This window comes from Aspergillus fumigatus, chromosome 5, assembly GCF_000002655.1.
Source record: "Aspergillus fumigatus Af293 chromosome 5, whole genome shotgun sequence".
NCBI classification, from domain to species: domain Eukaryota; kingdom Fungi; phylum Ascomycota; class Eurotiomycetes; order Eurotiales; family Aspergillaceae; genus Aspergillus; species Aspergillus fumigatus.
In genome coordinates, this window is record NC_007198.1 from 3,727,720 (window position 1) to 3,754,625 (window position 26,906).

Consider the following 26,906-nt stretch of genomic DNA (forward strand, 5'->3'; position numbering starts at 1 on the left):
TAGATCCGGTAGAGACCCATGATTCTTCCATCCTCCGTCTTCTCAGTGCGCCATACGAGTGGGGTTAGCCGTCCGACCTTAGAGCGGATCGGCTACCCTCCGGAGATTATTTAGGTTTGTAAGACATGGCCTGATGGACTCCCAAGCAGGCTATCATTCCACGTTGCCGTACGACGGGATTGGTGGGTGCCCTACTATTGTGGCTGGGCCGTGGAGTCGGTCACCGTCATGATGAGGTTGTGCCAGCCGATCATCTGTGGTCTAAAATCATGAGAACACTCGACTATATTGGTCGTTATACAATCCAAGGGACCATCCATTGCCACTTCAGGCAACGTGGGAAGCTGGCGGCATCTGTGCAATTGTGCAATATCTGATTCGAGTACCATCCAAGCGATCCCTCAGCCTTACAGGTTATTCTTACAGGTTATTCCTGATGCCCGAAATCTTCGAATTGTCGATGATTCCCGGCACTCGAGAGAGATAGAGTACGTCACTTACCGCAGGGGGGCTCACCACCAAGGGTCCAGCTCATGAACCTGCTTGGCTGACGGCTCATCCTGAGGACAGGGTTTACTTGCAGTGGATATAGGCTCCACGTCACGCCTTTAGAGTAAAAGTCCGGCGCAGGTAGATTCAACCAGGCCGTCACCAATCCAACTATACAACAATACAACAACCCAACAACAGAGTCATGGCGTCTGAAGAACAGAACAAGCGCGGCTTGATCATAGTCTCCAACCGTCTGCCGCTGTCGCTCAAGAAGGTCGATGGAGGGTTCGAGTCCAGCCTCTCCAGCGGCGGACTGGTGACTGCCCTGTCCGGCTTGACCAACTCGACGACCTTCAAATGGTTCGGCTGGCCGGGAATCAACATCCCGGATCCCGAAGAGCAGAAGAAGGCCGCAGACGCGCTGGAAGAAAAGGGCGCGAAGGGGATCTTTCTGGAGGAGAAGCTGGGCCATGCGCATTACAATGGGTTCTCGAGTCCGTTACCCAAACCCGACTTTGGCAGACCCCGAGCTGATGGGATCTAGATTCTATTCTCTGGCCCATCCTGCATTATCAGTCTGGTGCCGACTTCAACGAGGATTACTGGAAGGCCTACCAGTGCGTCAATGAGATCTTCGCAGATACGGTCGCCAACCAAGCGCAAGACGGCGATCTGATCTGGGTGCACGACTACCATCTCCTGCTTCTCCCTGCGCTCCTCCGTGAGCGTCTCAAGAGCCAGGGGAAGACGTGTCGGATTGGGTTTACTCTGCACACTCCCTTCCCGGCAGGGGACTTCTGGCGCTCCCTGCCGGTCGAGAAGGAACTGCTCAAGGGTGTTCTTGCGTGCGACGTGATTGGCTTCCATACGGAAGAGTACAAGCGGAATTTTACCGAGGCGTGCGAACAGTGTGTGTAGGTACCAACGCTTGCAATCCGGATTGGGTTGCGCTGACAGTGAACAGGGGCGCCCAAGCGACAGACAGCAATGGGATCACATTCGACGATCACTGTGCTCATGTCGGTGTCTTTGTCGTGGGCATTGATCCCCAGAAGTTTGACGATGCGTTGAGAGACGACGCGGTCATCAAACGGATTCAGGAATTGGATGAGCAGTACAGGGACAAGATTGTCATTGCCGGCGTGGACAGACTGGACTACACCAAGGGTCTCGTGCAGAAGCTGCAGGGATTCGAGGAGTTCCTCCAGGAGAACCCGGAGCTGGCGAAGAAGGTTGTCTTGATTCAAGTGGCAGTTCCCAGCCGCGAGGACGTCAAGGAGTATCAGGAACTCGAGACCGAGATTTCCACCCTCGTCGGGAAGATCTGTGGGACTTATGGTAAGTTGTTGTCCGTCTGTCTGGTGGCCACTTTTCTTTGCTGACTATCCAGCCACCCCCGAGGGCGTACCACTGATCTACATCCACCGCTCCGTTTCTTTCCCCGAGCTGACAGCGCTGTACTGCGTCGCCAAAGCCTGTCTCATCACCCCGCGACGGGACGGTATGAACCTTGTGGCCTCGGAGTATGTCGCGTGTCAGGAGAACCGATACGGCGTGCTGGTTCTTTCGGAACTGGCTGGCGCGGCTTCTTTCCTGGGCCATGGCAGTGTCACCTTCCATCCCTCCAGCACTCGCGAGCTCGCCAATGCCATCCACCAGGCGGTTACGATGGACGACGGGGAGAAGAAGCGGCGTCACCAGGAGCTACGCGAGTTTGTCACGACTCATACGAGGTAGGTCGATCTGCTGGCTGGAGAGGCCCATGGCTGACAAAAGCAGTGCCAAATGGGGCGAGACCTTTGTGGATGCTCTGGCGAAGCATTCATCTTGAACAGGTCTCCGGGTTGGTTCTAATGTCTTACGAGTTATGACTTGACATGGTATCTCGTTACCTCCTTCGACGTGAACTTCAAGCAGGACACTTGCTATTCCCTTCCACTGATCTCCACTGATAGTTCATATATTACTTTAATGGACGGTACACGGTGACGCGTATCAGCAATCCTTGCAAGGGGTAGAACTGGATACTGCCGAACATCGTCCACTACATCCCCTCAAACATTGTACACATTGACTAGCAATCAAAAGAAAGTAATGGTGCACAGACCTGAAAGGCGCCCAGATAGAGGATTTGTATACTATTCAGTAGTTGAGACGTCATTCATGCCATACGTCCATGTAGCTGTACCAACCATCGACCACGGCACGAAACAAGCAATATCCACCGCGAGCTCATCCTGCAGAATCGACCAGTTATTGTCCTACATGAGACAATTGCATTTGTGTGAAATCCTGCTCTAGCGACATCTGATCTTGGCGGTGCTCTGATATCATCATGACGCTCAGCCAGTCCGACTAATATAACCACCACTCCACTCTCGCGTCAGCTACCAATTCCACAACCTACCTACCTACCTACCTACCTTGTAATCAATAGTATACTCTACAGAATGCAATCCGTCCTCCAACCCGTCATCGGTCCCAGAAAGGAGATCCACGATCTCACCGGCCGAGTCGCCCTCGTGACCGGCGGAGCCCTGGGTATTGGGTAAGTCAAAAAACCATCCTTCTTGTGCAGTATGCTCCGACTAAAGTCGCGCAGATATGAAATCTCCCGTGCGTTCGTGCTCAACGGCGCGCGCGTCATCATGGTCAACCGCAAGGAAGAACAAGGCCAGTCCGCCATCGACAAGATCAAAGAGGAGGCTGGCGCTGACGCCAAAATCGAATGGATCCCCTGCGACATGGGCGATCTGAACGAAATCAAGGACGTATTTTCTGGGATGCGGGAGAGAGAGAGTCGACTCGATTTGGTACGAGCATTGTCAGCCCAAAAAAAAAAAAAAAAAAAAAAAAAAAAAAGGAAAGATATGATATATGTTGTGCCAAATGCTGACGGCAAAACAGCTCATACTCTCCGCGGGCATCAATGTCAACCAGTACGGCGAGACTGCCGACGGGCTGGACCGACACTTCGAGGTAAATTTCCTCGGCCAATTCTACGTCGTCAACCAGCTTTGGCCTCTGCTGCGCAAAACGGCCAAGATGCCGGGGACGCCGCCGCCGCGGGTTGTCTTCGAGTCGTCCGAGCAGCACCGCAATGCGCCCAAGGTGGTGCATTTTGGGTCGGTGGACGAGATCAACAACCCCGAGATTGGGACGACGGAGGTCTACGGCCGGACGAAGCTGGCGATTATCCTCGGAGTCAGGTATGGGCTGTTGGAGAGGGTGATCAAGCCGAATAAGGATAATATCTATGTGCTTTCGGTGCATCCTGGCGCGGTGCGTTCCTTGCCTTCTAGACTACCTGTCTGGTCTAATAGCTCACTGCGAGACAGGTCAACACGGCGATGCAGCAGCAGTGGAAAGACGCGTACCCCGGGTTGCTCGGCAAGCTGCTCACGACGGCGATGCTGGCTGTGGGCCGCAACGTCGAGCAGGGCTCGTTCAGTGCCTTGTATGCGGCGACGAGTCCCGAGATTGAAGAGAAGGGGTGGAATGGGTACTACTTTAGCGATGTGGCACAGCCGGGGAAGGAGTCGGCGCAGGCGTCGGATCCGATGCTGGGGGCTGCGCTGTGGGATTTGAGTCATCGGCTGCTGGAGGAGAAGGTTGGGGAGGATGGCGTGGTGGATTGGAATGCTTGATCGCTATCTAGGGACGGCCATCCAATGAACCTGCCTCGAGGGCAATCAACTAGGCACGCTGTATCCTCTCCCCCCGTCTCCGCTCTCGCGCAAGCTTCTCCCTCTTTCTCCTCTCGCGCCGACACTGAGAGATCGCTGCAAACATATTGAACACATAAATCCCACTGAACAGCAGCCCCAACACGCCCAGAAAGACGGCGACCACCACAATCGACAGAATCACAAACCCATACGTCGTATCCTGGAAGGCCGCATTGTCATTCAACCGCGGCACATCCGCCGCCACCTGCATCGCGGACAACACCAGCGAGAAAACGGCAAAAATCATCAACATCCAGGCAAAGTTGCGCTCGTAGAACACCACGTACCGGTTGTACCCGTACAGATAGCCGCGGATGAAATGCGACAGAAAGAACCGCACGCGGTAGATGGTGTTGATGCGGCCGAGCCGCAGCTCGCCGAACTGGTAGCGCTTGTTGACGGTGTCGAGGGCGTTGACGTCGACGCGCGCGTAGAACTCGGTGACGAAGGCCTTCCACCAGGGCCAGGTGACATCGTGGGGGATGAGGCGGTGGTCATGAGCGAGCTGCAGGTCCAGCGGGGTGCAGATCAGCCACAGGTACGAGAGGAGGAGCCCCGTTGCGGATTCATGCAGCGTCTGCGAGGAGCAGAGATGGCGGGTCCAGAAGTCGTAGTCGAGGACGTACTCGGGCAGCGGCTTGACGAGCAGCTTGGTGGAGAATTTCAGCAGGTGCAGGTCTGCACGCTCGGTCGGGATGATCTCGAAGCCCATCATTTTCTGGCGCAGGAGGGGCCGCGCGTTCATCGGTCGGCCGGCCATCCAAAGCAGATTGTGGATGATGTTGACTCGTGAAAGGTCCAGATCGGTGTGGAGGAAGCTCTGGATGTCGTCCTGCACGAGATAGACGTGGTGGTTTGCTGTGCGCGAGATGGTTGGCAGCGTCAGCAGCACATCTGGACTGCGGTCGGTGGTTTCAGTGACGCTGCCATCTTTCGGTCGAGGACCGTTTCCTCCAGTCTCTTGCTTTCGGGAATCATGCAGAGACCGCGAAAAGGGAGGTTGGAGTTGAGCCTGTCCGTGTGAGTATGCGCCGTTCTTGCGAGTGCGGCCTCGTACCTTTTCCACTTCCGCCATCGACATGTTCTTTGGCCAGAACACAAGTGGCACATTTGAGTGAGGAAGATGTCAAGCATCCATCGATGTCTACTGGTGCGTTGTGCAGATGATGCGATGATGGAGGAGCATTGATCGCTGGTTGCCTCATGCCGCCGAGACGAGGCTGGGTGGCTGGGCATGGTGAAATCAGCCGGACAATCGCCTTGTACAACGCCTGGATGAATTGATTGGACAGGGAATAAAGTAGAATTAACGTTTGACATGTTTCACATGTTTACATGGTGCCTATGCCCGTTTAATCTACAAAGAAACAGCGCCGTCGCAAATCCACCCAGGTAGATAAACAGAACATCAATCGCGATCAATAGCGAGACGGATGGCTATTGTCACTCCCGCTATGACGGCGATTCCCATCCAATACCTCAACAGTCTGCGACACATCGACCGTCTTGTGGATCCCAAGCGCTGCATCGCGCGACTCGCCGTCGACGGCACCCGCGTGCGAGATCAAATGGCTCTGGTCGTTGCCAAACTCGGTCGGATCCACGTAGGTGTCGGACTTCGAAAGCCCCCTGGAGAGCCGCTTCTTGGCTGCCGATCTCACAGGACCCAGTTGCACGGACGACTCCTGCTCGGCGTATCGGTTAGAGCTGTAGCCGGTCTTGCGTGCTCGATTGATGAGGAGGTTGACGCTCGGTAGACAGGCGCAGATGAGGCCGACGCCTCCTTCGGCGTTTCTGCCACAGTCAGAGCCGATCACTAAAACAGAAACACGGACAAGGGCGGCATACCCAGACATAATGATGCAGATGAAGAAGATGGTCATGTCCGTTGTGTTACCGTCGCGCACCACGAGAATCAACCGGTAGATACTAAACGCCGTGGCCAGGCCACCCGCCGACAGAATCCCTATCACGCGGAGTTTCTTGTTGCGCGACATCTGCAGCGACCATGTCAAGGGCAGCGGAAGGAGGAGGATGATCAAGTCGCTGACGACGCTGATGACCGAATCGGCGAGCAGAGCGGCGCTCTGGTCGAGACAGCGCCGTCCGGGTGTGCCCTCCCAGTAGGACGGAATGGGATCGCACATGCGGATCTTGACGATCTCGGCGATAATGTAGTAGATGCACAGGCAGCCAAGGAGGACGTAGATGAAGATGATCTTTCGTCGGTACGGGGCGAAAATGCGGATGATGATGGAGAGGAGGGCGATTTTGACGAAGAGCGCCATGGGACAGTACAGGACGGTGGCGATGTAGCAGAATTTGTAGTAGGCAATGATCATGGCCGAGTCGTGAATGTCCGATTGATGGTATCCACCGCCATGTTGGCCGACTATCACGGTTAGAAGGGTCGAGACGATACAACGGGTGGCCTACTGATGATGGCGATGGCGCAGTATCCCATGAACAGTGCCTAGCATCATGTTAGAAGGTCTCAATGGCTCCATGGCAGACAGCCAAGCAACTTCCCCATGCGATGAGACATGACCCTACCGCGGGTTAGCCTTTCTTCGGTTGAGCACAATCGGCCAGCACGTACCGTCTTCAAGGACTGAAAACTGGCGGAACCATAAGCGGACAGACAGCCGCATGGCCACGAAAATGGTGACGATGGGTATACACAGACATTGTGTCACCAGGTTGACCGTGTGCAGGACATCCACAGGCTGGTGGACGGCGTCTGCACTCATCATGTCCGTTTAAGTGGGCATGACGCAGAGGGCAGGAGGACGAAATGAGAATCCCGACGCGAAATCCAACAGGCCGGAAAGGGACTCAGGTACAGGAGGCTTGTCTGGGTGGTCCCAGCTATGTATATGGGTAGTGCATACTAGCCCGAATGTTCCGCTCAATCTACGTAGTCGAGATTGTTTAATTGAAGCCTGGTTCCTGCTGCTGCCGATCCCATCGGAGTCCACTATGTAGCCGTTCAAGATTTTCACCAAAAGTTTCCTACGAGGGAAGCATGTGATAGGCTAGACTCGGGCCATTCTGGAGAGCATCGGACGGGGGGGAAAATGACATGGCGGCGTCACGTTCGTTCGTTCGAGCCAGATCGATCGTGGGAGGGAATGGCCCATCAGACCACTGTTCCAGCGCCATGAGGCGCACCTGCAGCGTACGGAGTATTGGCACAGACAGAGACGCGATGAGCATCTGGCCAAGCTCTATCCCGGTGCATCACGGCATCTCTTCAGAGTTCGGCATATCTGAGACAGTCACTCGATCTCTACGGAATACGGATACATGTCTCACTGCTCCTCTACTACCGCGGACGGCCCTGAACGATCCTACGGTAGATTCTATTAGTAATAGACACCAGGAACTCCAATCAATCAAATTGAACGCGCTGAGGTGACAAGCAATGCCCAAGCCGCAGTGCGGAAATTTTGCCATGATCTGCAGGGGTGTCACCATCTCGTGTTTAAAACCCTTGGACATGAGGGATTCAAGCCGTCTTGAATGCTACATAATTAGCTCCGGTGGGCTGGGACTGAGCCACGGAGCGAATTGGACAATGGACATCCGAGGGAAGAATACAAGACAGGCGCGATAGTCTTTGGTGGACTGAACTATCTTCTTAGTCGACGCTATTCGGGGCTAGTTCGCAGAGTAATACGAGATAGCGCCGAGCCCGCGGCAAGAAGAGATGGACACCCAGAGCTTTTCCGGGTGAAGTCATTGGTTCATGTCCAATTAGCCCCGTTCCCAAGACGAATGGCTCGTCCGATTGGGATATTCGGCTGCGGATAGTTGGGAGCAAAGTTTGACGGCTGCTGTAGCCTGCTCTTCTCGCTTCCACCGCAAGTGACGAACCGGAAAGGAATTAATTTCCTTCTATTGTCACACCAGGGACTAGTCGAATAGCCCATATTGATCGTCATTTGGAACGTGCTCGTATGTTGGTTATCAAACCGGACGGAGATGACACGTATACAGAACTGCATCTCCGTCCAGTGAGCCAGGCAGTCTACGGAGTACGGGTTTTGCAACGCCAACCCCAATTGACTGACCTGAAATCGGTATTTACCAAACGATTGGTCTCCCTGTGGTGTCAGCAGAGGATTTAAAAATGGCTGCGGAGCCAAGGGTGGAGAGACCGAGGCAAGCCCACCTGGTGCCCATCCGTCCCATCCCTAGCGCTATTCGGAGCATGGTTGGACCATCCGCTATTTCCTGGCTTGCTGTCGATTGGCGCGATTTCCAGCCTAAAACTCATCGAGGAATCCATTATTAGTTCATCAGGATGGTCTAGGTGTCAGGGGAACCGAGGAGCGGCAGAGAGCGACTCCATGCTGCTCCCGAGTTCTGGCCGCCATGTCCTCCGTTTCATGTCCACCTTAGATCCTATTATCAATCCTGTAAACAATGCTTCAAACTTCCGTGTTCGATCATTCCATGGTTCGTCTTCCTTGGTAGAGAGCCACACATCGTCCAGCTGTCCATCCACCGCAGAGTCACTGTTTATCACCCCGTAGTTACGGTTTAGGTGGCCCGACCAGAGCAGCAGCACCGCCAAGATGACCATCCGCAAGCTCGACGGCGAGGAGTCGATGCTCTTCCAGCCACTGGAGATCGCAAACGGCAGGATTCGCCTTTCGCATCGGGTGGTCCATGCTCCCATGACGCGCAACCGGGGCGTTCCGCTCAATCCCACCAGCACCCCAGAGCAGCCCAACCGTATCTGGTATCCCGGCGATCTCATGGTCCAGTACTATCGCCAGCGCGCCACCCCAGGCGGATTGATCATCTCCGAGGGTGTTCCGCCGTCGTTGGAGGTTGGTACCTTTTGATCTTGTTCTGAACACGGCTAACCCCCTGACCACAGAGCAATGGCATGCCTGGTGTCCCCGGCCTTTGGACCCCTGAGCAGGCCGCCGGCTGGAAGCGGGTCGTCGACGCCGTGCACGAACAAGGTGGCTACATCTACTGCCAGCTGTGGCACGCAGGTCGTGCCACCATCCCGCAGATGACAGGCTCGCCGGCGGTCTCAGCCTCCGCCACAGTCTGGGACTCCCCGACAGAATGCTACTCTCACCCTCCTGTGGGATCCACCGAGCCGGTGCGGTACGCGGACCATCCGCCCATCGAGCTCACCATCCCGCATCTGAAGCAGACCATCCGCGATTACTGCAATGCGGCCAAGACCGCCATGGAGATTGGCTTCGACGGTGTCGAGCTGCACGCGGGCAATGGCTATCTACCCGAGCAGTTTCTGAGCTCCAACGTCAACAAGCGCACGGATGAGTACGGTGGCTCGCCGGAGAAGCGCTGCCGGTTTGTCCTGGAGCTGATGGATGAGTTGGCGGCCACCGTGGGCGAGGACAATCTGGCTATCCGTCTCTCGCCCTTTGGACTGTTCAACCAGGCGCGCGGCGAGCAGCGAGTGGAGACCTGGACGTTCCTCTGCGAATCGCTGAAGAAGGCGCATCCCAATCTGTCGTATGTCAGTTTCATTGAACCGGTGAGTTTTCCCTACAACTACAACCCCTGGTTGCCACAGCTCTAACCTGTCCAGCGCTATGAGCAAATCTTCAGCTACGAGGAAAAGGACAACTTCCTCCGCAGTTGGGGACTGTCCGACGTTGATCTGAGCAGCTTCCGCAAGATTTTTGGAACTACTCCCTTCTTCTCGGCCGGAGGCTGGGACCAGAGCAATTCGTGGGGCGTGCTGGAAGAAGGTCGGTACGACGCGCTGCTGTACGGACGCTACTTCACCAGCAACCCCGATCTGGTCGAGCGGTTGAGGAAGGGCATCCCGTTTACGCCGTACGATCGTTCGCGCTTCTATGGCCCGTTTGAGGATAATGCGAAATGCTACGTGGATTATCCCCCGGCTACTGCTTCCTCTTAACATGTTCATAGATGTATATAGCGATTGATAAAGACTGATCACCGACGAGCACATTATGCTGACAACCCTCCATCTACCACCATTGCTTCTCCACACATGTAGCTGCTCATGGGCGAAGCGAGAAATAGAATCGCATGGGCAATCTCGTCCGCCACTGCAGGACGGCCCAGAGGAATCATCGCAAATTGCGAGTCAAGAGTGCCGCTCTCGATCGACCGATGTATCATAGGCGTGTCCACCCATCTGCACCGTTAGTCGAGTACTGGTATCTATAGGGACTTGCATACCCAGGACATATGGCGTTGATGCGAATGCCCTCTCTGGCATACGATTTGGCGTCCTACTTCGTCAGCTCGTCTCATCACACACATTGGCTTCGCTTACCATCTTGGTCATCCCCACAACCCCTATCCGACACGTCAGCATACTCCAGACCAGCAGGGTCTAACGAAACGCACCATGCTTCGCAGCCACATAAGGCGCAACCGCAATTTCGGCCGGAGGCGCCCGAACCCCATACATCGATGCGACATTGACAATCGTGCCGCGTCCTTCGCGCGCTCCTCGAGACCTACATCCTCAGCGCAAGCATACCACAAATCACAGGCAACACATACTCCTGCTTCAACATCTGCCGGATCAACGCCCGCTGACACATCCACACCCCCGTCTGGTTAATGTCAATCACCCGCTGCCACTCCGATAGCTCCATCTCGTGCGAGGGACCAGGCTTGCCACCGATCCCCGCAGCATTCACCCCGATATCAACCTGTCCGAATTCCTCAGCCGTCTTGCGGACAGCATTCTCGACGGAGGCCTCATCCGTGACGTCCACTTGGTGAACCGCAACCCGGAGCCGCGGATGTTCAGACAGTAGTTCGCTTTTCGTCTCCTCGAGGAGTGCGCGGTTGACGTCTACCAGGGCTACTGCGCTGATTCCGTTCTTTGCGAGGACGTGTGCGGTGGCTTTGCCGATGCCTGATGCGGCGCCAGTGATGAAGGCGGTTCCTTGCACTTGGGACGCCATGGTTCTGTGCATTTGCTAGATGCTGAGTCCCGGACGGAGGGAGATCAGGGGCTATTCAAAGAGGGCTGAGGCGGGGTAAACGGACCGGGATGTTGCCTGATTACCTTATGGGCTTTGTGCTACGCTTTTGCTGGTTTCTGGTCAGCTGGTGTCTATTTTGGCCTCGGTAAAGGTACCTTATTTCCTCACCGTTCCTTGTTATTGCGTATCTGGTTGAGGTGGTTGATGTTCTTGGGTTATCACGAAGGTGCCATTGTTTGGGTGTCATCATAAGTGTACAACAGCAGCAGCATCACTCTTGGAGCTGTAATAGACAATACCAAGGCTTGTAATATAGTTATAGATATTAGACTATGTGAATGATTGTGTCATAAAAGCAATAGTTGTAAGCACAACCTGATTTGGTGTGTTAGACTCCACTAGATATATATTGTCCACAAACAGGCTGAAACTTGCACGACTGAGCGCACAAGAGAGAACGAGACTGCACAACCGATTAAATTTCTAATGCATATCTGCATATCAGGCCGGATCTAGTTAATACTCTTTATGTCCTTAATTGCTATGGTTCCACTGCAACGTAGAAGATGAACCGTGGTCGCCGCGTTCGCCGCGCTCTCCGCGGGATCCGTGGTGACGGGGCCATCGACGGGCCCATTTGAATGAAGTCCTGGTTTAATAGCAAATATCTTGGGGTCGCGTTTTGCAAGAGGATATAAGCGAAGTCTTGCTTCGTGGAGCATTTGATCAAGAGTTTCAATGGTTGAGAAGGAAAAATGGTAAGTGCTCGACACTCCGACTCGGTGAGCAGGCAATTGACTTCGGAGTACAACAGACCATGAAGAGCAAAATGGCAGCAAAAGACCAGAAACGCCTCGATAATGCCTCCTCATCTGATACCAAAATTGAATTCGAGTTCGGCGGTGCCCCCGGCGTGACCCTGATCATGATCGGCTTCCCGCTGCTGATGTACTACATGTACATCGGTGCAGTCCTCTACGATGGCCTCCTTCCCACCCCTGAGGACGGACAATCCTGGGCAGACTTCCTCTCTCACCTCGTCAGCCTCGCATACACCCATGCCTATCCTACCCGGAAAGCGTGGACGATCTACTGGACCTTTCTCATCCTCGAAGGCGCCGGGTACCTGTACCTCCCGGGCGTATACGGCAAGGGAAAGCGGTTACCCCATCTTGGTGGGAAGCAGTTGCCGTATTACTGCTCCGCCGTGTCGTCGTGGTATCTCACTATTGCCGCCGCGTTGATACTGCACTTCACCGGTGTATTAAAGCTGTACACCCTCATCGACGAGTTCGGACCCCTCATGTCTGTCGCAATCTGTTCGGGAATCTTCGTATCGATCGTGGCGTACATTTCTGCTCTGGTGCGGGGAGTGGAGCACCGCATGACAGGATCGCATGTCTATGACTTCTTCATGGGTGCGGAGCTCAACCCGCGGCTGTTCGGGTGGTTGGATTTCAAGATGTTCTTCGAGGTCCGCATTCCGTGGTTCATCCTGTTCCTGTTGACGTTGGGAACAGCCCTGAAGCAATTGGAAGAGTATGGCTTGGTTGCTGGGGAGGTGCTCTTCCTGCTCATGGCCCATTTCCTGTATGCCAACGCCTGCGCCAAGGGCGAGGAGCTGATCATCACCAGCTGGTTCGTTTGCTTTCCTCGTGAAGCCATAGAGTGCTGACTTTCCGACAGGGACATGTACTATGAAAAGTGGGGATTCATGCTCATCTTCTGGAATTTGGCCGGAGTCCCCATGAGCTACTGCCACTGCACGCTGTATTTGGCATACCATGACCCCTCCACTTACCACTGGAACCCCTGGGTTCTGGCCGTGTGGGCCGTTGCGTACTTGTTCATGTATTGGGTCTGGGATACCTGCAACAGCCAGAAAAATTATTTCCGCGCCCAGGAACGGGGCGTCACCGTTGACCGCAAGACGTTCCCCCAGCTACCCTGGAAGTACATCGAGAATCCTCAGTCCATCCCGACAAAGACCGGCGATTCAATCCTATGCAGCGGATGGTGTAAGTCATTATCTCCGGGGGCAGGTTACGCAGCTGACGAGGGTAGTTGGCATGGCGCGCAAGGTGCATTATACATGTGACGTGTTCTTCGCTATTTCCTGGGGCCTCATTACCGGGTTCAACTCGCCGTTTCCCTGGTTCTATCCTTGCTTTTTCACAGTCATGATCATCCATCGCGCGAGACGAGATATCAACCGCTGCCGGGAGCGATACGGCGAGGCTTGGATGGAATATGAGCGTCGGGTCCCTTATCTCTTTATTCCAGTAAGTTTCGCTGATCTGCCTCACAAGGATAAGCTGACAGATTAGTACGTCATTTGAAAACACCTTGTAGACTGGAAGGAGCACCATTGAGTTGTATGATAGACAGATAGCTGCAGTCAAGTCTCATTCAGGTAGTCAGAGTTCAAAATATCCATCACTGAACGATGTGTCCCGATAAAATCATTGAGGAACATGGAGATGTCAGTGCTGTTCATATGCGAGTCAAACACATTTTCCGGCCAGTCCACGTTGGGCAAAGCGATGTTGCTATCTAGAGCCGGCATGACAAGCGATCCGTCCCGGTGTTGTGTGAGGCCTTCCAGCGTTTCTTCCGAGTCTACGAGGATCTGAGCCGTCCTGGAAAAAGCCGCACAGATTGTGTAGAGACGGTCCGAGCCACGGGAGAGGCCCTTGAATAGTTGCAAGGACTGAACAGTATCCTGCAACAATGCCAGATCGAATGTGCTCGCCGTCGTGATGGCATGTATGAAGACAATGACAAACGGGGTGAATGATGGATACAGTAGAATCCTAGCCTATTAGTGCGATCTCTGTGAGGGTGCAAATGACATACCAATTGACATATTCAGTTTGCTTATGGGTCTTCCGGTTGCGAAAATAGGTAAAGCACTCCAGGTGACTCTGCAGCGCCCGCACCGCCGCCTCGTAGCATTGAGACGTGATGGCCATGGCATTGCTGGACCGCGTCTGCGCCCGAAGTATGACAGTCATGACGGAGTGCGTGATGAAGTCCGCGCAGGCCGCCATTCCGTGAAGCGACTCCGCATAGAGACCTTGGCTCACATCGATCTGGCCAAGGTTGGTAAGAGTACATCGTCAATGATCGAGACACTTACCCCCAGAAGGCGTTCGCGAACCAGCATCAAGTCACTCGATAGCTCTTCTATTGACTTCAACCTTTCCGACTCAGTAGCCTGAGTGGCCGAGGTCGAGTAAAGCCGATCGTAGATGCGCCCCTGTAGAGTTGCAAAGTCAATCGTGGTGAGAGTCATCAGGTCCCAGGGGCGGTAATGCGGGTTGTCTGATGGTGCAAAGAACTCTGCATCGATGTCATGGTTCTGGAAATGCGAAGCCAATCCGAGATTCAATGACAGATTCTTGTCAATGGTATACAACGACCAGAAGGCATGACGTTTGGCGTCAGCGATCGGGACGGGATCGTGTTTCAGGGCGGCACTTCGGTGGAGGCCCATGCTTTGACACATATTGAACGCCAAAGCGAGATAGGTCCAGCACAGCTGGAGATCGGACTCTTCCTGAGCTTTGATGATCTGAACATGAATTAGCTACGTCCGGTCGAAATCCGAAGCACATACCCCGATCAGCAGAGCCTGGACTTTCTGAAGTGTCGGATCACACATCATCTCGTAGCTTTTCAGCCCGGCCAAGAAATGACGCTCGCAGAACCCGGCGTACGCTGCGAGGTCAAAGCGTGCAAGATCCGAACACTCCTCATGCAGATAGTCGCGAATAATGTAGTATAACAAGCCATGCAGAAGGGTCAGAGAGCCCGCCGGAATAGGATCTACTGGAAAATAGATCGCATGACATAATGACTCAATTTGACGAAGGTCTCTCCATGAATGGACGGTCAAAAAGAAGGGCGGTTGCACTTTAGCTGGGTCAACACAGACCGGAAACCAAGCGAGAAGTCTGAATACCTTTGACTTTTTTAATCAGAGCAATGACAAACTCTTGAGGTAAAAGTTCAACCTTCGCCTGCGAAAGCGGCTCGATAACTGTGGAGGATCCCTGCTGCCGGTCGAGGCTGTTCCTGAGGGAAGACAAGACCGCTGAAACATGGGCATCCACTCTTCCTGGCTGTGACGTTGCAACAGCGGAGAAAGCTGCATCTCTAGCAATGATGACCTCGTTGTTGAAGGATGATTGACCTTCAAAAAGAGGCGCAGAGGGAGTAGCCGGGACGTCCACAGCGGCAGGATGGGTGGATTGAGGTATTGGGAGGGGAGAGGGAGACTGAGCAATCTGCTGCAGAGTGTTTTGAATGGCTGCTAGTTGCTCTTGTAGCGCATCGATTTTCTTTTCACTGAATAACACATCAATACGTCACTTGGCCAGGAGCTTTGGTATCTCATACTATTGTCCAGAGGCAGACCTTTGCGGCGGGTCTGGAGTGCTCACAGTGACCCCATTCGCCCGACATGGGATTCCAAGTGCGCCACAACTGGAGCATGGAATGGCTTTGTTGCATTTGATCTGTCAAGCTGATCAGTCCTGCTCTGCCCAATGGAGGAATTTCAATTACCTTTCTCTGTCGGCAATTGTCGCACTGTGTCCGTCCAGATTAGTGCGATCCTAATCTGCCTGTGGGGTCGAAACGTACCGCGCGGGCTCGAAAAGAGTTGCGAACTCCTGGGTCGGTCCTGTCTGTCATGAGGACAATCTGATTCTTGATGATTCCACATTAATTCTGGCTCGCAGGATGATCCTCATTCAACGCGACGAATGATGGAGCGAGACACGTGAGGAAATTCGGGATTCTGGTGTGGCTGCTGACTCATCCATCAGCGCATCCCCAGCTTCTCTTCTCTCCTTTTGTCCTAGGATCCCTTCTCGATGGCTCGATGATACGACGATCACTTACTGTATGGAGCAAATGAGCTTGTATCTGTGGATCAAGCCAATGCGTCAATGGATGAAGGTTGCAGAATTAGGCTAAATCCATCAATCATGTTCGGAGAAATCTCCGCTTCGTGTTTGCGTCGTCCACATCGAACTCGCCATTCATCAGAGGATTGATTGCTTGTCATTGCTTCCTTCACTGTCGACACAATGTTTTGCATTGTTGGTGTTCAGATATCGAAATGCTAGAAGCTGATGGCTCGTCGCCATAACGAGCGAAGAGTTCTGGTGAGAGAGCTGCAAATGGCGCTACGTCACCAAACGGAAGACAAATTCTCCTGAAGATCAGCGTTCCCCCGCATTTTGTGTATAGCCTGAATTCAAAAGTTGGCTTCAATGAGCAAAAGTAGCGGCAGCTGGATGACGACTGTCTAACGCCACGATACTATGGGTACGAGGAGCCTTTAAAGGCAGCGCTGACTCCTGGCTCATCTGAGCCGTTCATCCTACGCAAAGGCCGTGAAAATGTGGAGCGGCATTCCTATATTCGCGCTCTTATCCTCCATCGGCATTGCGGCCGCAGAGACTGGTCTGGATGGTTGGCTGCGGTATGCATCTGTTCCCTGCAATGGAAACTGCCAGCGTGCCCTCCCGTCGCACATTGTGACACTCAATTCTACACGATCGAGTCCGGTGTATGTCGCTGGACAGGAACTCCAAGATGGTCTGCACCAGATCCTTGGAAAGCATGCTTCCGTCAAGTCCACCGGCTGCTCGACCGACTCGTCGATCATTGTCGGCACGGTCGAGGCGTATCGGCAGGTCTGCAACGCTGGCCGCCAGGTACCGCAATTCGACGTCGACGGGTTCTGGCTCAGCATCAGGGAAAAGTCAGTACTGATTGTTGGCCAGAGTGAGCGAGGGGCTTTGTACGGTGCATACGAGTACCTTTCGATGCTGGCGCAAGGCAATTTCTCGCAGGTCTCGTATGCCACCAGTCCGCATGCGCCCATCCGCTGGGTCAACCAGTGGGATAACATGGATGGTAGCATCGAGCGAGGCTACGGTGGACCTTCGATCTTTTTCAAGGATGGCGTGATTCGTCAGGACCTCTCTCGTGTCCAGCAGTATGCCCGTCTGCTGGCTTCGGTACGCATCAACGGCATCATCGTCAACAATGTCAATGCGAATGCCTCACTTCTCATGCCCTCGAATATGGACGGGTTGGCTCGAATCGCCGATATCTTCCGTCCCTACGGGATTCGAGTCGGCATTTCTCTCAACTTCGCGTCTCCCTCGACTCTTGGCAATCTCAGCACCTACGATCCCTTCGACTCCTCCGTCATCGCTTGGTGGGGCAACGTCACGGATCAGCTGTACGCGCGCATCCCGGATATGGCAGGGTATCTGGTCAAAGCCAACTCCGAAGGCCAGCCCGGCCCAACCACATATAATCGCACCCTTGCCGACGGGGCCAACATGTTTGCACGCGCCCTCAAGCCGTACGGGGGTGTGGTCATGTTCCGTGCCTTTGTGTACGACCACCATATTAGCGAAGACAATTGGTACAACGACCGCGCGAACGCAGCAGTAGACTTTTTCAAGCCGCTTGATGGCAAATTTGACGACAATGTGGTAGTGCAGATCAAGTACGGACCCATTGACTTCCAGGTCCGCGAGCCCGCCTCGCCCCTGTTTGCCAACCTGTACAAGACCAACACAGCAATCGAGTTGCAAGTGACGCAGGAGTATCTCGGACAGCAGTCACATCTGGTGTACTTGCCTCCACTCTGGCAAACGATCCTGGGGTTTGATCTCCGTGTCGACCAGAAACCCTCCCTGGTGCGAGACATCATCTCGGGACAGCGATTTGACAGACCCTTGGGCGGCTGGGCGGCAGTTGTCAATGTCGGTACCAACAGTACCTGGCTTGGCAGTCATCTGGCCATGTCGAATCTGTACGCTTATGGTCGGCTGGCCTGGGAGCCGACGCTAGATTCGGAGGACATCGTCCAGGACTGGATCCGCCTCACGTTTGGCTTGGATCGCCGCATCGTCGATACTCTCACGCAAATGTCCATGGAGTCCTGGCCTGCGTACGAGAACTACTCGGGCAACCTCGGCATCCAAACGCTGACCGACATCCTGTACACACATTACGGGCCGAACCCAGCCTCTCAGGACGGCAACGGTTGGGGCCAGTGGACACGCGCGGATCACCTATCCATCGGAATGGACCGCACCGTTAAAAACGGGACAAAGTTCTCGGGCCAGTACCCCGCCGAAGTCGCAGCGATGTACGAAAATATCGAGACCACACCCGACAACCTGCTGCTCTGGTTCCACCACGTCAACTACACCCAGCGTCTGCACTCCGGCAAAACCGTCATCCAGCACTTCTACGATGCGCATTACACCGGCGCCGAGACGGCTCAAACCTTCGTCTCACAGTGGGAGTCGCTCAGAGAACGCATTGATGCAGAGCGCTACCAGCACGTCCTCACTCGCCTCATCTACCAAGCGGGGCATTCGATCGTCTGGCGTGACGCCATCAACAACTTCTACCATAATCTCTCGGGGATCGCCGACGAAAAGCAGCGAGTGGGACACCACCCCTGGCGTGTCGAAGCGGAGGACATGCAGCTCGATGGCTACGTGCCATACGCCGTTAGTCCGTTCGAGACCGCGTCCAACTACACTGCTATCGTCACTGCATCAAATGGCACCACCGGAACAGCGAGCGCTACGCTGGACTTCAAGACAGGCACGTACGATTTGGGCATCAACTACTACGATATGTACGGGGGCAAGTCTCACTGGACGGTGTATCTGAATGATCGCGTTGTGGGACAATGGCAGGGGAACAGCGAGGATGTGCTGAGCCATACGCCTTCGATTTATCTGGATGGACACTCGGCTACGCGCATTACCTTCCGGGACGTGAAGATCCACAAGGGGGATCGGCTGAAGATTGTGGGTAAGCCGGATGGAGTGGAACCGGCGCCGCTGGACTATGTGGTGGTGCTGCCACCAGGAATTGTAGATTAGCCGTGTTAGATACATTGTGATAGCAACTCAATTGATTTTGTGGATATTATGAAGCTGATCGTCAGGCCGGTGGCGAGGCAGGCAGAACGGTTGTCCCATTGCCACGATTCTAAAGCAGGGAGTTCATGAGACAGTCTGCGTATGAATAGGCATTCGGAGAGATGTAGACTTAAAAGACCGGGATGGTATCTACCACGGTGGATGGTATGTAGAGCCTGCGCATGCCACCTGATTGGATTGAACACTTGTCGTGTGCTGGACGCCGGAGATTTCATGCTTGATGCTTGATGCCACAGTATGCTACCGCGCCTTAATCCAACAAATGATATAGGAGGTACGCACAGCGACAGCAGATGAAAGTCGACGGAAGGCATGTGCTGGCGCGGGATGCTGTCTGAAGCACTAGAAATTCCCTCTTGACAACCACTAAACACGCTGGCCTTCATGTACACGCGTCGAAATAACAAGACTATGGTGATGCATCTACATGCTCTCGAGGGTCTAAATGCCGACAGCTGAGCACGCGCCAATGACATCATGTCATATCAAACTCCGACATTGTATTCAGCAACAAGGGGTCACTGCACGTGGGATCGATATACGCCGAGAGCATGCCTGGCGAGAAAAGAGACTGGACGTCCCCGTTCATCCCCTGACCGCCTGTACTGTACCAGGTGGTCTGATCGGCTGAGGATTCCTTGTAAGCATCATTCCTCGATGCAGGAGCCAGACCGGCCGCTCCCTGGGGATGCTGCGATTCAATCCAGGAGGTAAACGAGTCGGCCGCTGCACGTCGAAGATGCTGCTGGGCCTGGCGCGCAAGAGGCCAGCTCGAGCTGAGGATCTTTAAGCATCCCAGCACGAGCACCACGCGGTTGCAGTGATGGTCTAGACACTCTGGCGAGTGGATGCGGCTGGTTGCCAGCTGGACCATGCCGCAGAGGACGAGCGGGGACACGATCAGCGGGCTGTATCCCTGTGCGCTCGGGCGCATGGATAGGAGATTAGAGAGTTGCTTCGAGGCTTCTGTTGCTTTCACATCATGGACGTGTCGGGTGCATGATGGTGATAGACGCAGAGGAGTGGTCGGGCAGATGGGAACGTGGAGATCGGGGAACTCGGGGCGCAAATTGCTGCGTGGAAGGTGGAGCAGCATGGCGGCGTACTGAATGGTCGTGTGGGCCTGGAAAAGCATCTCGTCGACGTTGCCGTACATATCGACAATGTCGACCTTGTGCGTTGGCAGGTGGTTTGTCCAGCTGATGAGCGCATTCTCCACGGCCTGCAGATGATCGCGGTGCGTCTCCGGCAGACTGTTCAACACAAGCACGCGAGCCAGGATGAGGGCTGCTTCGATGCGATAACTGAACGATGAATATCGCGAGAAACGAGCGTCTCCGTCTTCCTCTAGAAATACGCGCATCTTAAAGGCCGTAAAGGTCGCTGGGGGTGGGATCTCCTTTCGATTGGCGTAGACATACTCCTCGCACGGGAGAGGGACGTCGTAGGGGACATTCCCGCAGCGAAGGACGACCTTTGGTGGTCGTGCTGCCATGAACACGTCGACAATGAACAGCTCCCACCAGGTCCGCCGTAAACTCTCCGCTTCGGTCTCATTCCCGTTGGAGAACGTCGTTGCAAAATCTCGACGGAACATTCCCAGTTCCAGGGCGATATCGGTTGCTTGGGAGAACGTTTTCTCCGCCTCGCTGCACTCACTTCGCGCACACAGGAAGATCGAATACAACAGCAAAGCCTGCACCATGCAGGGCGTCCGCTCGCCTGAGTGGCTCAGTTGCAGCATCGTCGCGTCCTTGAACGAGTCGCCAGAGACCTGCAGCGAGTAATGGCTTCCGATGAACCGCACCACATGCTGGAGGAAACTGGGATAATTCCGCTCCTCGTACGAGGAGGCGGGAACCAGAATCGGATGCGCATTGTGGAAATGCTCATAGTAAAGACGTACGAACCGCGAATCTGGTACCACAAGCGGTGCATTCTGCGGCGAGTTCCTTGAGGCGACCGATGAGGCCTCTTTGCCCGTCACGGGGGAACTGGATGGGCCGGTGGTTGGATTCCCGCCCGCTGTTTCGGACAGCGGAGTCTGATACGCCATGCCTGGGAAGTCGGGGGTTACTCCCTGCAGAGGCGGAAGCAGGCTGCTACGGGGTTTGCGTCTACCGCCCCTTCGCGACGGGAGATAGTTGCAGGGCAGACGGGCATCCAAGCACCGGGAACACGCCGGCTTTTTGGCGTCGCATTTGACGTGGTGTTTGCGGCACTCGGTGCACGCCAGAGGAGAGGGACGCAGAGCGGTGCCGAGTGGAGAAGCTGTTCTCCTTCTTCTGTCGCTCATCTCGAGCTATCTGCATCCCCTGGTATCAGAGGTACCGTACCATATCTAATGCATAAGTAAAATAACCGGTGGCAGCGCCGACGAGGCATGAACGAGGCTCCCCTCCATCTCGGGGATTCCGGCGACCAGCTCGGCGACTGGGTGCTGCCTGAATCCCCAGGCCAAGATTGCCACTATCGAGGAGTCGGCATTGCTGGAATCCGGGTCATGTGCCATTTGATGCCTCAGGCACAGTTGTCTTGCAGATCGTCATTCATCAGCATGATTCGCTGCTTCACATAACTTAAGTGGTAGATACACTGATCAAGATTTCCTGGGAATGGTTAGGATCTATCTATAGATGACTGGTAACTGTGAACCCAACTGGGATCTGGATCTGTATACTGTCTTAAACCCCCATCATAATGTAATTCTGCTCCAAACGCTGGGCTAAACTACTAATACCAGCTCAGGAGGGTAATATCCTGGTTGGAATTAAACATGGTCCGGTATCATGGCTCAGCCAATCACACTCTCTAATATCAAGGTTGCAGACATGGTCTCAAGCCACGAACTTGTTTTCCGTTTTCCAGAGGCTCTCATAACAGTGTGCAAGATATTCATATTTATGCAGACCCCAGCTGTATAAATCTACAAACAATCTGTGCCTTTGACCTGAATACAGCATAGTGCCAACTTCCCGTAGCTCTTACTATTGTTATACGGCCCTGTTCGACGCATACCCTGTCTTAGTATGCTCGCATCGTGTTGGAACATCCATGGGGTAACACGAGCACATGAGCAGCGTCAATGACCAGCCAAACAAGCTATCTCCTCATAGCCCATAATCCCACCCCTTCTAACCATATCATCAATAGATTGACGTCAATGCATCTCTTTCACCGCTGCGTTGAAAGTGCGGTGATGCTGTTGACCGCATACCCACGGCTATCGCTGGCAATCATACTCCCCCTTCAGCCAATCTATCAAATTCATTGATAATGACAAGCTGCCCATGTCTCCCTTCGCAATCCATGCCCAATTATATTGCTGATCCTGAGATGGCTGTTCCACACGACTGTGTGTTTACCGTGGCCTGATTGGCTGGCTGCCTGGATCCCCGGCTGAGTCGCCGTTCGCCAAGCTGAGTCGGCGATTGGCCCTGATAAGGAGGACACATATATCGCCTCAATATCTGACTGGGTAGTGGTACCAGCTATACCAAGTCTTTTATTTAGTGTACATCTTCCAGAGTCATCGATTCAATCGAAATTCCAAAATACCACAATGATGTCTCCTGCCCTGTGCGCTCCCGTTGCTGTGGCTAGTCACCCGGCCGCGCTTGATCACGTCCAGAAGTATACCGTATCCCGCAAACCCAACACAACAAACTACACGCTCGACAACCTGGCAGAAGATATCAAGCAGTACCTGGGGAGTTCCGGTATCGACGACGACCATGTCGACCCGGCGGTCCTCATGGGCTTCATGTCCAAGTACACATCCAGCAGTGCCGACTGGGCGCGATACATGCGCAATGACCCGAGCAAGAACTATACCCGGAACCTGGTGGCCGATATCAGCGGGCGTGCGAATCTAGTATGTCATCTATGTCACTCGCGGTATCTCCCTAATCTAGAGGTCCGGGATTAACTCAAGTAGCTGCTGTTAGTCTGGAACCCCGAGAAGGGATCACCCATCCACGACCACGCCAACGCGCACTGTATCATGAAGATCCTCGATGGGGAACTCAACGAATCGGTCTACTACACTCCCACAGCGGAGGACCAGGACTCGCCCCTGAAGATCAAGACGAATACGACGTATCAGCCTAACGAGGTGGCCTATATCAGTGATCAGATTGGGCTGCACCGCGTTGTTAACCCGGCCAAAGACCGGCTGGCGGTTTCGTTGCATTGTACGTTCATGATCATGGCATTTTGGCGAGTTTGGACTAACGAACAACGCTTAGTGTATACGCCTCCGAACGCAGCGGACTTTGGATACAATATCTACGATCCAATAACCGGAAAATCCAGTCATGTCTTCCAGGCGTAGAGACGTACGCGCACGGATGATGTTTTTTTTTTTTTTTTTTTTTTTTGGCGCAGAATGATTCCACTTCAGTCCGGGTGTTTTTTTGTATTATATGATACCATATTAGCGGCTGTCCAGATTGCATATTTTCCGTGCCTGTTTGTTGGAAATTTTGCGCTTCATCGTGCTTTAGTAGTGGCCTACACTGTGAATGCATCGAGAGGATTTATATTGGATTCTCCTTTGCGGTTATAGATGGTAAACGACCTAACCTATCTAATTTACAGTGAGGCGACTGGTCCTCTGATGGACAGTAGCGCTGTGCTTATTTCGCCCGGCAAGAAGTGGGGTGCTTGTACTTTAGGTGTCCATGTCCGTGAGAACCTTTCCTGCCGGATGACGCGGTAGGTGCTGGGGTCGGGGTTTCAGCTTCAACCGCTGGCTGCGTATCCGTAGGTGCGGGCACAGACGCATCCTGAGCAGCGGGTTCGCTGGCATAATTGGTCTCCGTGTCAACAGTGGAGTCGGAAGAAGCCGAGGAAGCACCAGAAGGAACGGCAGCGGATTCAGAGGAAGCTCCTGCTTCAGGGGTTGCAGTCGCAGAAGCTGAAGAGGACGCCTCCGGTTGAGGAGTAACTACATTAGAAGCGGAAGAGGCCGAAGATGCAGAGGATGCCGCAGAAGACGAACTGGACGACGAGGATGCCCCGCCAAGCGAGATACAAGCAAAGCTCATCTTCTTGGTGGTGGAGGATGAGAAGCCGACAGGCTGGGACAGATCCCAGGTCATGCTGACATAGGGCCAGCAGACACGACCGTCGGCCATGGTCACCATGTCACCCGCCACGTATGTATCGGTGCTGGTGAGAGCTTCGCCCACTTTCTTGCCACTCGAGTCGACCTGCTGGAAGAAGGAGCCCGCAAATTGTCCACGGCAGCCCATGGCGATGTAGTCACAGGTAGGATTCGAGATCTCCTCCCAGGTGATCAGCGCCGAGTCAGCGCCAAAGGTAGCCGCGTGCGCGTTGGAGCAGTCGTTCGAGCCGCTGGTGATCCAGGTGACCTGACTGTCGCCATCTTCGGCCCCCACCTGGGACGTCGCCTGAGCACCGACCTTGGTGTACTTGTCGGAGAAAAGCGCAATGGCGACGTTGCGGCCGTTCGTCCGGTTATTCACGTGGGTGTATCCGGCACCCATCCAGCTGTTCTCCGTCACGTCCATGGCACCCCGGGACACCCAGGCGAAGATGTAGCGGGCAGTGTCGGCGAAGCGGGCTAGAGCACTGTAGCTGCCGGACATACCGCCCATGGGCTCACCCGAGGCTCCGTTGGTGGTGTTCTCATTGGAGATCTTGACCCCGTCGTTGGACATTCCCTGCGTCTTGGTGTTGAGCCAGATGGCGCCTTGGTCCTCGGCGCAGATGCTGGCAAAGGGTGGTTCGTCCGCGGCCTCGAACGCAATGCCGGTGTTGTGACTGCAGCCCCAGGAGCTGCTGGCGCCGGGGATCGTGACGAGGGTTCCGTTGTCCGACACGTACTGAATACTGTCGCCGAAGTGGCCCTGGGCCCAGCCCGTGTAGTCAGTGACGACAAAATAGGCGCCGTACATCTTGGCGCTTTCGGAGTAGGCCAGATCGCCGTTGAGGTCGGGAGAAGCTGACAGGCCGTCAGCCTCGTGCACTCCGGGGCCACCCAGCCAGGTCTTCCATGTCTGCTGGCCGTTGGTGTAGCGGTAGAGGACTGGAACGGGGGTGTTGGACGGGGGCGCATTGCTGGTTCCGGAAGGCAGGGCTTCGTTGGTCAACAAGGCAAAGCCATCATTATGCGCAATCAGTCCACCAGCTAGACGCGGTCAATACACCATCATGCCAATATCAATCGCACCACATACCTTCCTTCCCTCCGGCCACAGTAACCGTGGTCCCGGTAGCTTGGAAGGTAGAAGGATCCAGCTGCTGGACATGCACTCCTGTCTCACTGGAATCCAGATAGGCGAGATAGGCCGTCTTTCCATCGGGCGAGACAGCAAAAGGAGTGCGACGGTGATGAGGGTAGTTAGTCCAGTAGGCAGCCTTGACGGGGTTGAAGTTGAAGTCGAGTGCCAGCACATCAACATGCTTTTCGAGGTTGGACGCAGTCAAACCGGCCGCGACGTCCAGCGCCGCAGAAAGCAAAGAGAGAACGAAAAACCGACGCATGGTTGCTTGGTTGGTATTTGCTTGTTGACAGTCCCGTTTCGAGGCGGATCGGTGGGAAGTTGACACGGATATATAACCCTTGGAGCAAGCTCAACCCCCCCCCATATTGATTCAGGGGATGATCCGGATGTCGGGAGTTTAGGCCCAAAAGTCTGGACTCAAAAGGTTTCATAACAGGAGCTTAATTGCTTTGTTCTAGGCATTACTGAAGAGGATCGGAAATATGCCGAACTCGGTGCAGTTGATGTTTCACCTCCGCCAAGACGACCCTTAATAGTTTCCTGATTCGTCCATCGAGTATGGATGTCTCTGTTGATAATCTATGTGAAGTAACCATGAGGTAAAAATGTTCACACGCGAGTCATGCTGAGACAGACTCAAGAAAAATAATTATCCGGAGTACTCTGGAGGTGACCATTCCTTATACAAATATGATGCCTCTTCCCAGTGAGACCATACTCCAGTACCGAGCATCCGACGCAGTGCGAACCAAGAGTTTTACTTTTGATCACTGTAAAGTTTATTTACCCAGCTGTTTTCGTCGCCTCTGACTCCTGTAGGATCCCAAGCCTCATTTGCAGCAACGCCCTCAGACAGAAACTCCAACTGTTCATGGGGATATTTATGTTGTTATTTTCATATAGCGAGTCTATCTCCTCCAAGCGTTGAATCCCTTTACTTAAGCTTACATTTGCTGCTTCAAAGACATATCACATATCGCCGTGGCAAGCTGATTCTCACACCCTCAATCCTAAGGTGGACATTATAGGCAAGTGGCGAGGTTACAGAGGCATGAATATCACAAAGATGAACAACTCTTAAATCGCAAGTTCTACAACCTGCTGTTATTAACAGGCGTCGTAGCAGATATAGCAAGCCTTCTCTTATCTCGAAGATGCCATTTCCCAGTAGTTTGTGCCTGAATGAATAGTATGGGCGATACAGATCGGTCACTCACATAGATGGTTTATTGCATAGCAAGGCTGTGGTAGGCCTACCCTTTAAGTACAAGCACAAGCAGGTATGGTTGGCAACTATTGAACTGGTTTTCTGCGGAAACTATACAACTTTCCATTTCTAGATTTTAGTCTAAAGTGCCGCCGCTTTTTGCTGACTGAGCCAGCCTGATTATGACTGGTGGGAGAAAGTGCATGCTAATTACTCCGTAAGCAGTCCCAGAGCATTCTAGGTGGTCCCTGATTATTCACTGATCCCTGCCT

At 54.0% G+C, this 26,906-nt stretch overlaps 13 protein-coding genes across 13 annotated transcripts; 6 read left to right on the top strand and 7 right to left on the bottom strand.

Moving 5' to 3' along the window:
* Positions 1–297: 297 nt before the first annotated feature.
* Positions 298–2,323, top strand: tpsD (trehalose-6-phosphate synthase; the record flags this gene model as incomplete). The annotated part of the gene is made up of 6 exons (XM_748134.3): positions 298–488; positions 571–986; positions 1,037–1,406; positions 1,457–1,830; positions 1,883–2,225; positions 2,272–2,323. The coding sequence occupies exons 2-6, from the start codon at positions 695–697 to the stop codon at positions 2,321–2,323; spliced, it is 1,431 nt and encodes a 476-aa protein (XP_753227.2). The 5' UTR covers positions 298–488; positions 571–694.
* Positions 2,324–2,942: 619 nt separating this feature from the next.
* On the top strand, positions 2,943–4,139 carry AFUA_5G14310 (short chain dehydrogenase/reductase family protein; the record flags this gene model as incomplete). Its single annotated transcript, XM_748133.1, has 4 exons — positions 2,943–3,040; positions 3,095–3,305; positions 3,400–3,774; positions 3,816–4,139. 4 exons carry the CDS (start codon positions 2,943–2,945, stop codon positions 4,137–4,139), a joined length of 1,008 nt encoding a protein of 335 aa, XP_753226.1.
* Positions 4,140–4,188: 49 nt separating this feature from the next.
* Positions 4,189–5,397, bottom strand: AFUA_5G14315 (uncharacterized protein; the record flags this gene model as incomplete). Its single annotated transcript, XM_001481470.2, has 1 exon — positions 4,189–5,397. Exon 1 carries the CDS (start codon positions 5,299–5,301, stop codon positions 4,189–4,191), a length of 1,113 nt encoding a protein of 370 aa, XP_001481520.1. The 5' UTR covers positions 5,302–5,397.
* Positions 5,398–5,504: 107 nt separating this feature from the next.
* AFUA_5G14320 (uncharacterized protein) lies at positions 5,505–8,160 on the bottom strand. Its single transcript, XM_077804900.1, has 4 exons — positions 6,820–8,160; positions 6,657–6,769; positions 6,069–6,612; positions 5,505–6,014 (listed from the first exon to the last, which is right to left on the bottom strand). Exons 2-4 carry the CDS (start codon positions 6,682–6,684, stop codon positions 5,639–5,641), a joined length of 948 nt encoding a protein of 315 aa, XP_077661036.1. The 5' UTR covers positions 6,685–6,769; positions 6,820–8,160; the 3' UTR covers positions 5,505–5,638.
* Positions 8,161–8,512: 352 nt separating this feature from the next.
* On the top strand, positions 8,513–10,134 carry AFUA_5G14330 (alkene reductase; the record flags this gene model as incomplete). The annotated part of the gene is made up of 3 exons (XM_748131.2): positions 8,513–9,058; positions 9,109–9,744; positions 9,799–10,134. Exons 1-3 carry the CDS (start codon positions 8,801–8,803, stop codon positions 10,132–10,134), a joined length of 1,230 nt encoding a protein of 409 aa, XP_753224.1. The 5' UTR covers positions 8,513–8,800.
* Positions 10,135–10,187: 53 nt separating this feature from the next.
* On the bottom strand, positions 10,188–11,161 carry AFUA_5G14340 (SDR family NAD(P)-dependent oxidoreductase; the record flags this gene model as incomplete). The annotated part of the gene is made up of 4 exons (XM_748130.1): positions 10,188–10,377; positions 10,422–10,474; positions 10,584–10,712; positions 10,739–11,161. 4 exons carry the CDS (start codon positions 11,159–11,161, stop codon positions 10,188–10,190), a joined length of 795 nt encoding a protein of 264 aa, XP_753223.1.
* A 533-nt stretch (positions 11,162–11,694) lies between these two features.
* On the bottom strand, positions 11,695–11,904 carry AFUA_5G14345 (uncharacterized protein; the record flags this gene model as incomplete). Its single annotated transcript, XM_748129.2, has 1 exon — positions 11,695–11,904. The coding sequence occupies one exon, from the start codon at positions 11,902–11,904 to the stop codon at positions 11,695–11,697; it is 210 nt and encodes a 69-aa protein (XP_753222.2).
* A 95-nt stretch (positions 11,905–11,999) lies between these two features.
* On the top strand, positions 12,000–13,509 carry erg4A (c-24(28) sterol reductase; the record flags this gene model as incomplete). The annotated part of the gene is made up of 3 exons (XM_748128.1): positions 12,000–12,820; positions 12,869–13,200; positions 13,247–13,509. The coding sequence occupies 3 exons, from the start codon at positions 12,000–12,002 to the stop codon at positions 13,507–13,509; spliced, it is 1,416 nt and encodes a 471-aa protein (XP_753221.1).
* A 71-nt stretch (positions 13,510–13,580) lies between these two features.
* On the bottom strand, positions 13,581–15,697 carry AFUA_5G14360 (transcription factor domain-containing protein; the record flags this gene model as incomplete). The annotated part of the gene is made up of 6 exons (XM_748127.1): positions 13,581–13,995; positions 14,039–14,274; positions 14,322–14,771; positions 14,802–15,097; positions 15,147–15,525; positions 15,584–15,697. The coding sequence occupies 6 exons, from the start codon at positions 15,695–15,697 to the stop codon at positions 13,581–13,583; spliced, it is 1,890 nt and encodes a 629-aa protein (XP_753220.1).
* An 896-nt stretch (positions 15,698–16,593) lies between these two features.
* aguA (alpha-glucuronidase) lies at positions 16,594–19,116 on the top strand (the record flags this gene model as incomplete). The annotated part of the gene is made up of 1 exon (XM_748126.1): positions 16,594–19,116. The coding sequence occupies one exon, from the start codon at positions 16,594–16,596 to the stop codon at positions 19,114–19,116; it is 2,523 nt and encodes an 840-aa protein (XP_753219.1).
* Positions 19,117–19,651: 535 nt separating this feature from the next.
* AFUA_5G14390 (Zn(II)2Cys6 transcription factor) lies at positions 19,652–21,472 on the bottom strand (the record flags this gene model as incomplete). The annotated part of the gene is made up of 1 exon (XM_748125.1): positions 19,652–21,472. One exon carries the CDS (start codon positions 21,470–21,472, stop codon positions 19,652–19,654), a length of 1,821 nt encoding a protein of 606 aa, XP_753218.1.
* Positions 21,473–21,765: 293 nt separating this feature from the next.
* On the top strand, positions 21,766–23,553 carry AFUA_5G14410 (uncharacterized protein). Its single transcript, XM_077804901.1, has 3 exons — positions 21,766–23,050; positions 23,114–23,369; positions 23,424–23,553. The coding sequence occupies exons 1-3, from the start codon at positions 22,739–22,741 to the stop codon at positions 23,507–23,509; spliced, it is 654 nt and encodes a 217-aa protein (XP_077661037.1). The 5' UTR covers positions 21,766–22,738; the 3' UTR covers positions 23,510–23,553.
* A 2-nt stretch (positions 23,554–23,555) lies between these two features.
* AFUA_5G14420 (uncharacterized protein) lies at positions 23,556–26,045 on the bottom strand. The gene is made up of 2 exons (XM_748122.2): positions 25,380–26,045; positions 23,556–25,330 (listed from the first exon to the last, which is right to left on the bottom strand). The coding sequence occupies exons 1-2, from the start codon at positions 25,684–25,686 to the stop codon at positions 23,814–23,816; spliced, it is 1,824 nt and encodes a 607-aa protein (XP_753215.1). The 5' UTR covers positions 25,687–26,045; the 3' UTR covers positions 23,556–23,813.
* Positions 26,046–26,906: the final 861 nt, after the last annotated feature.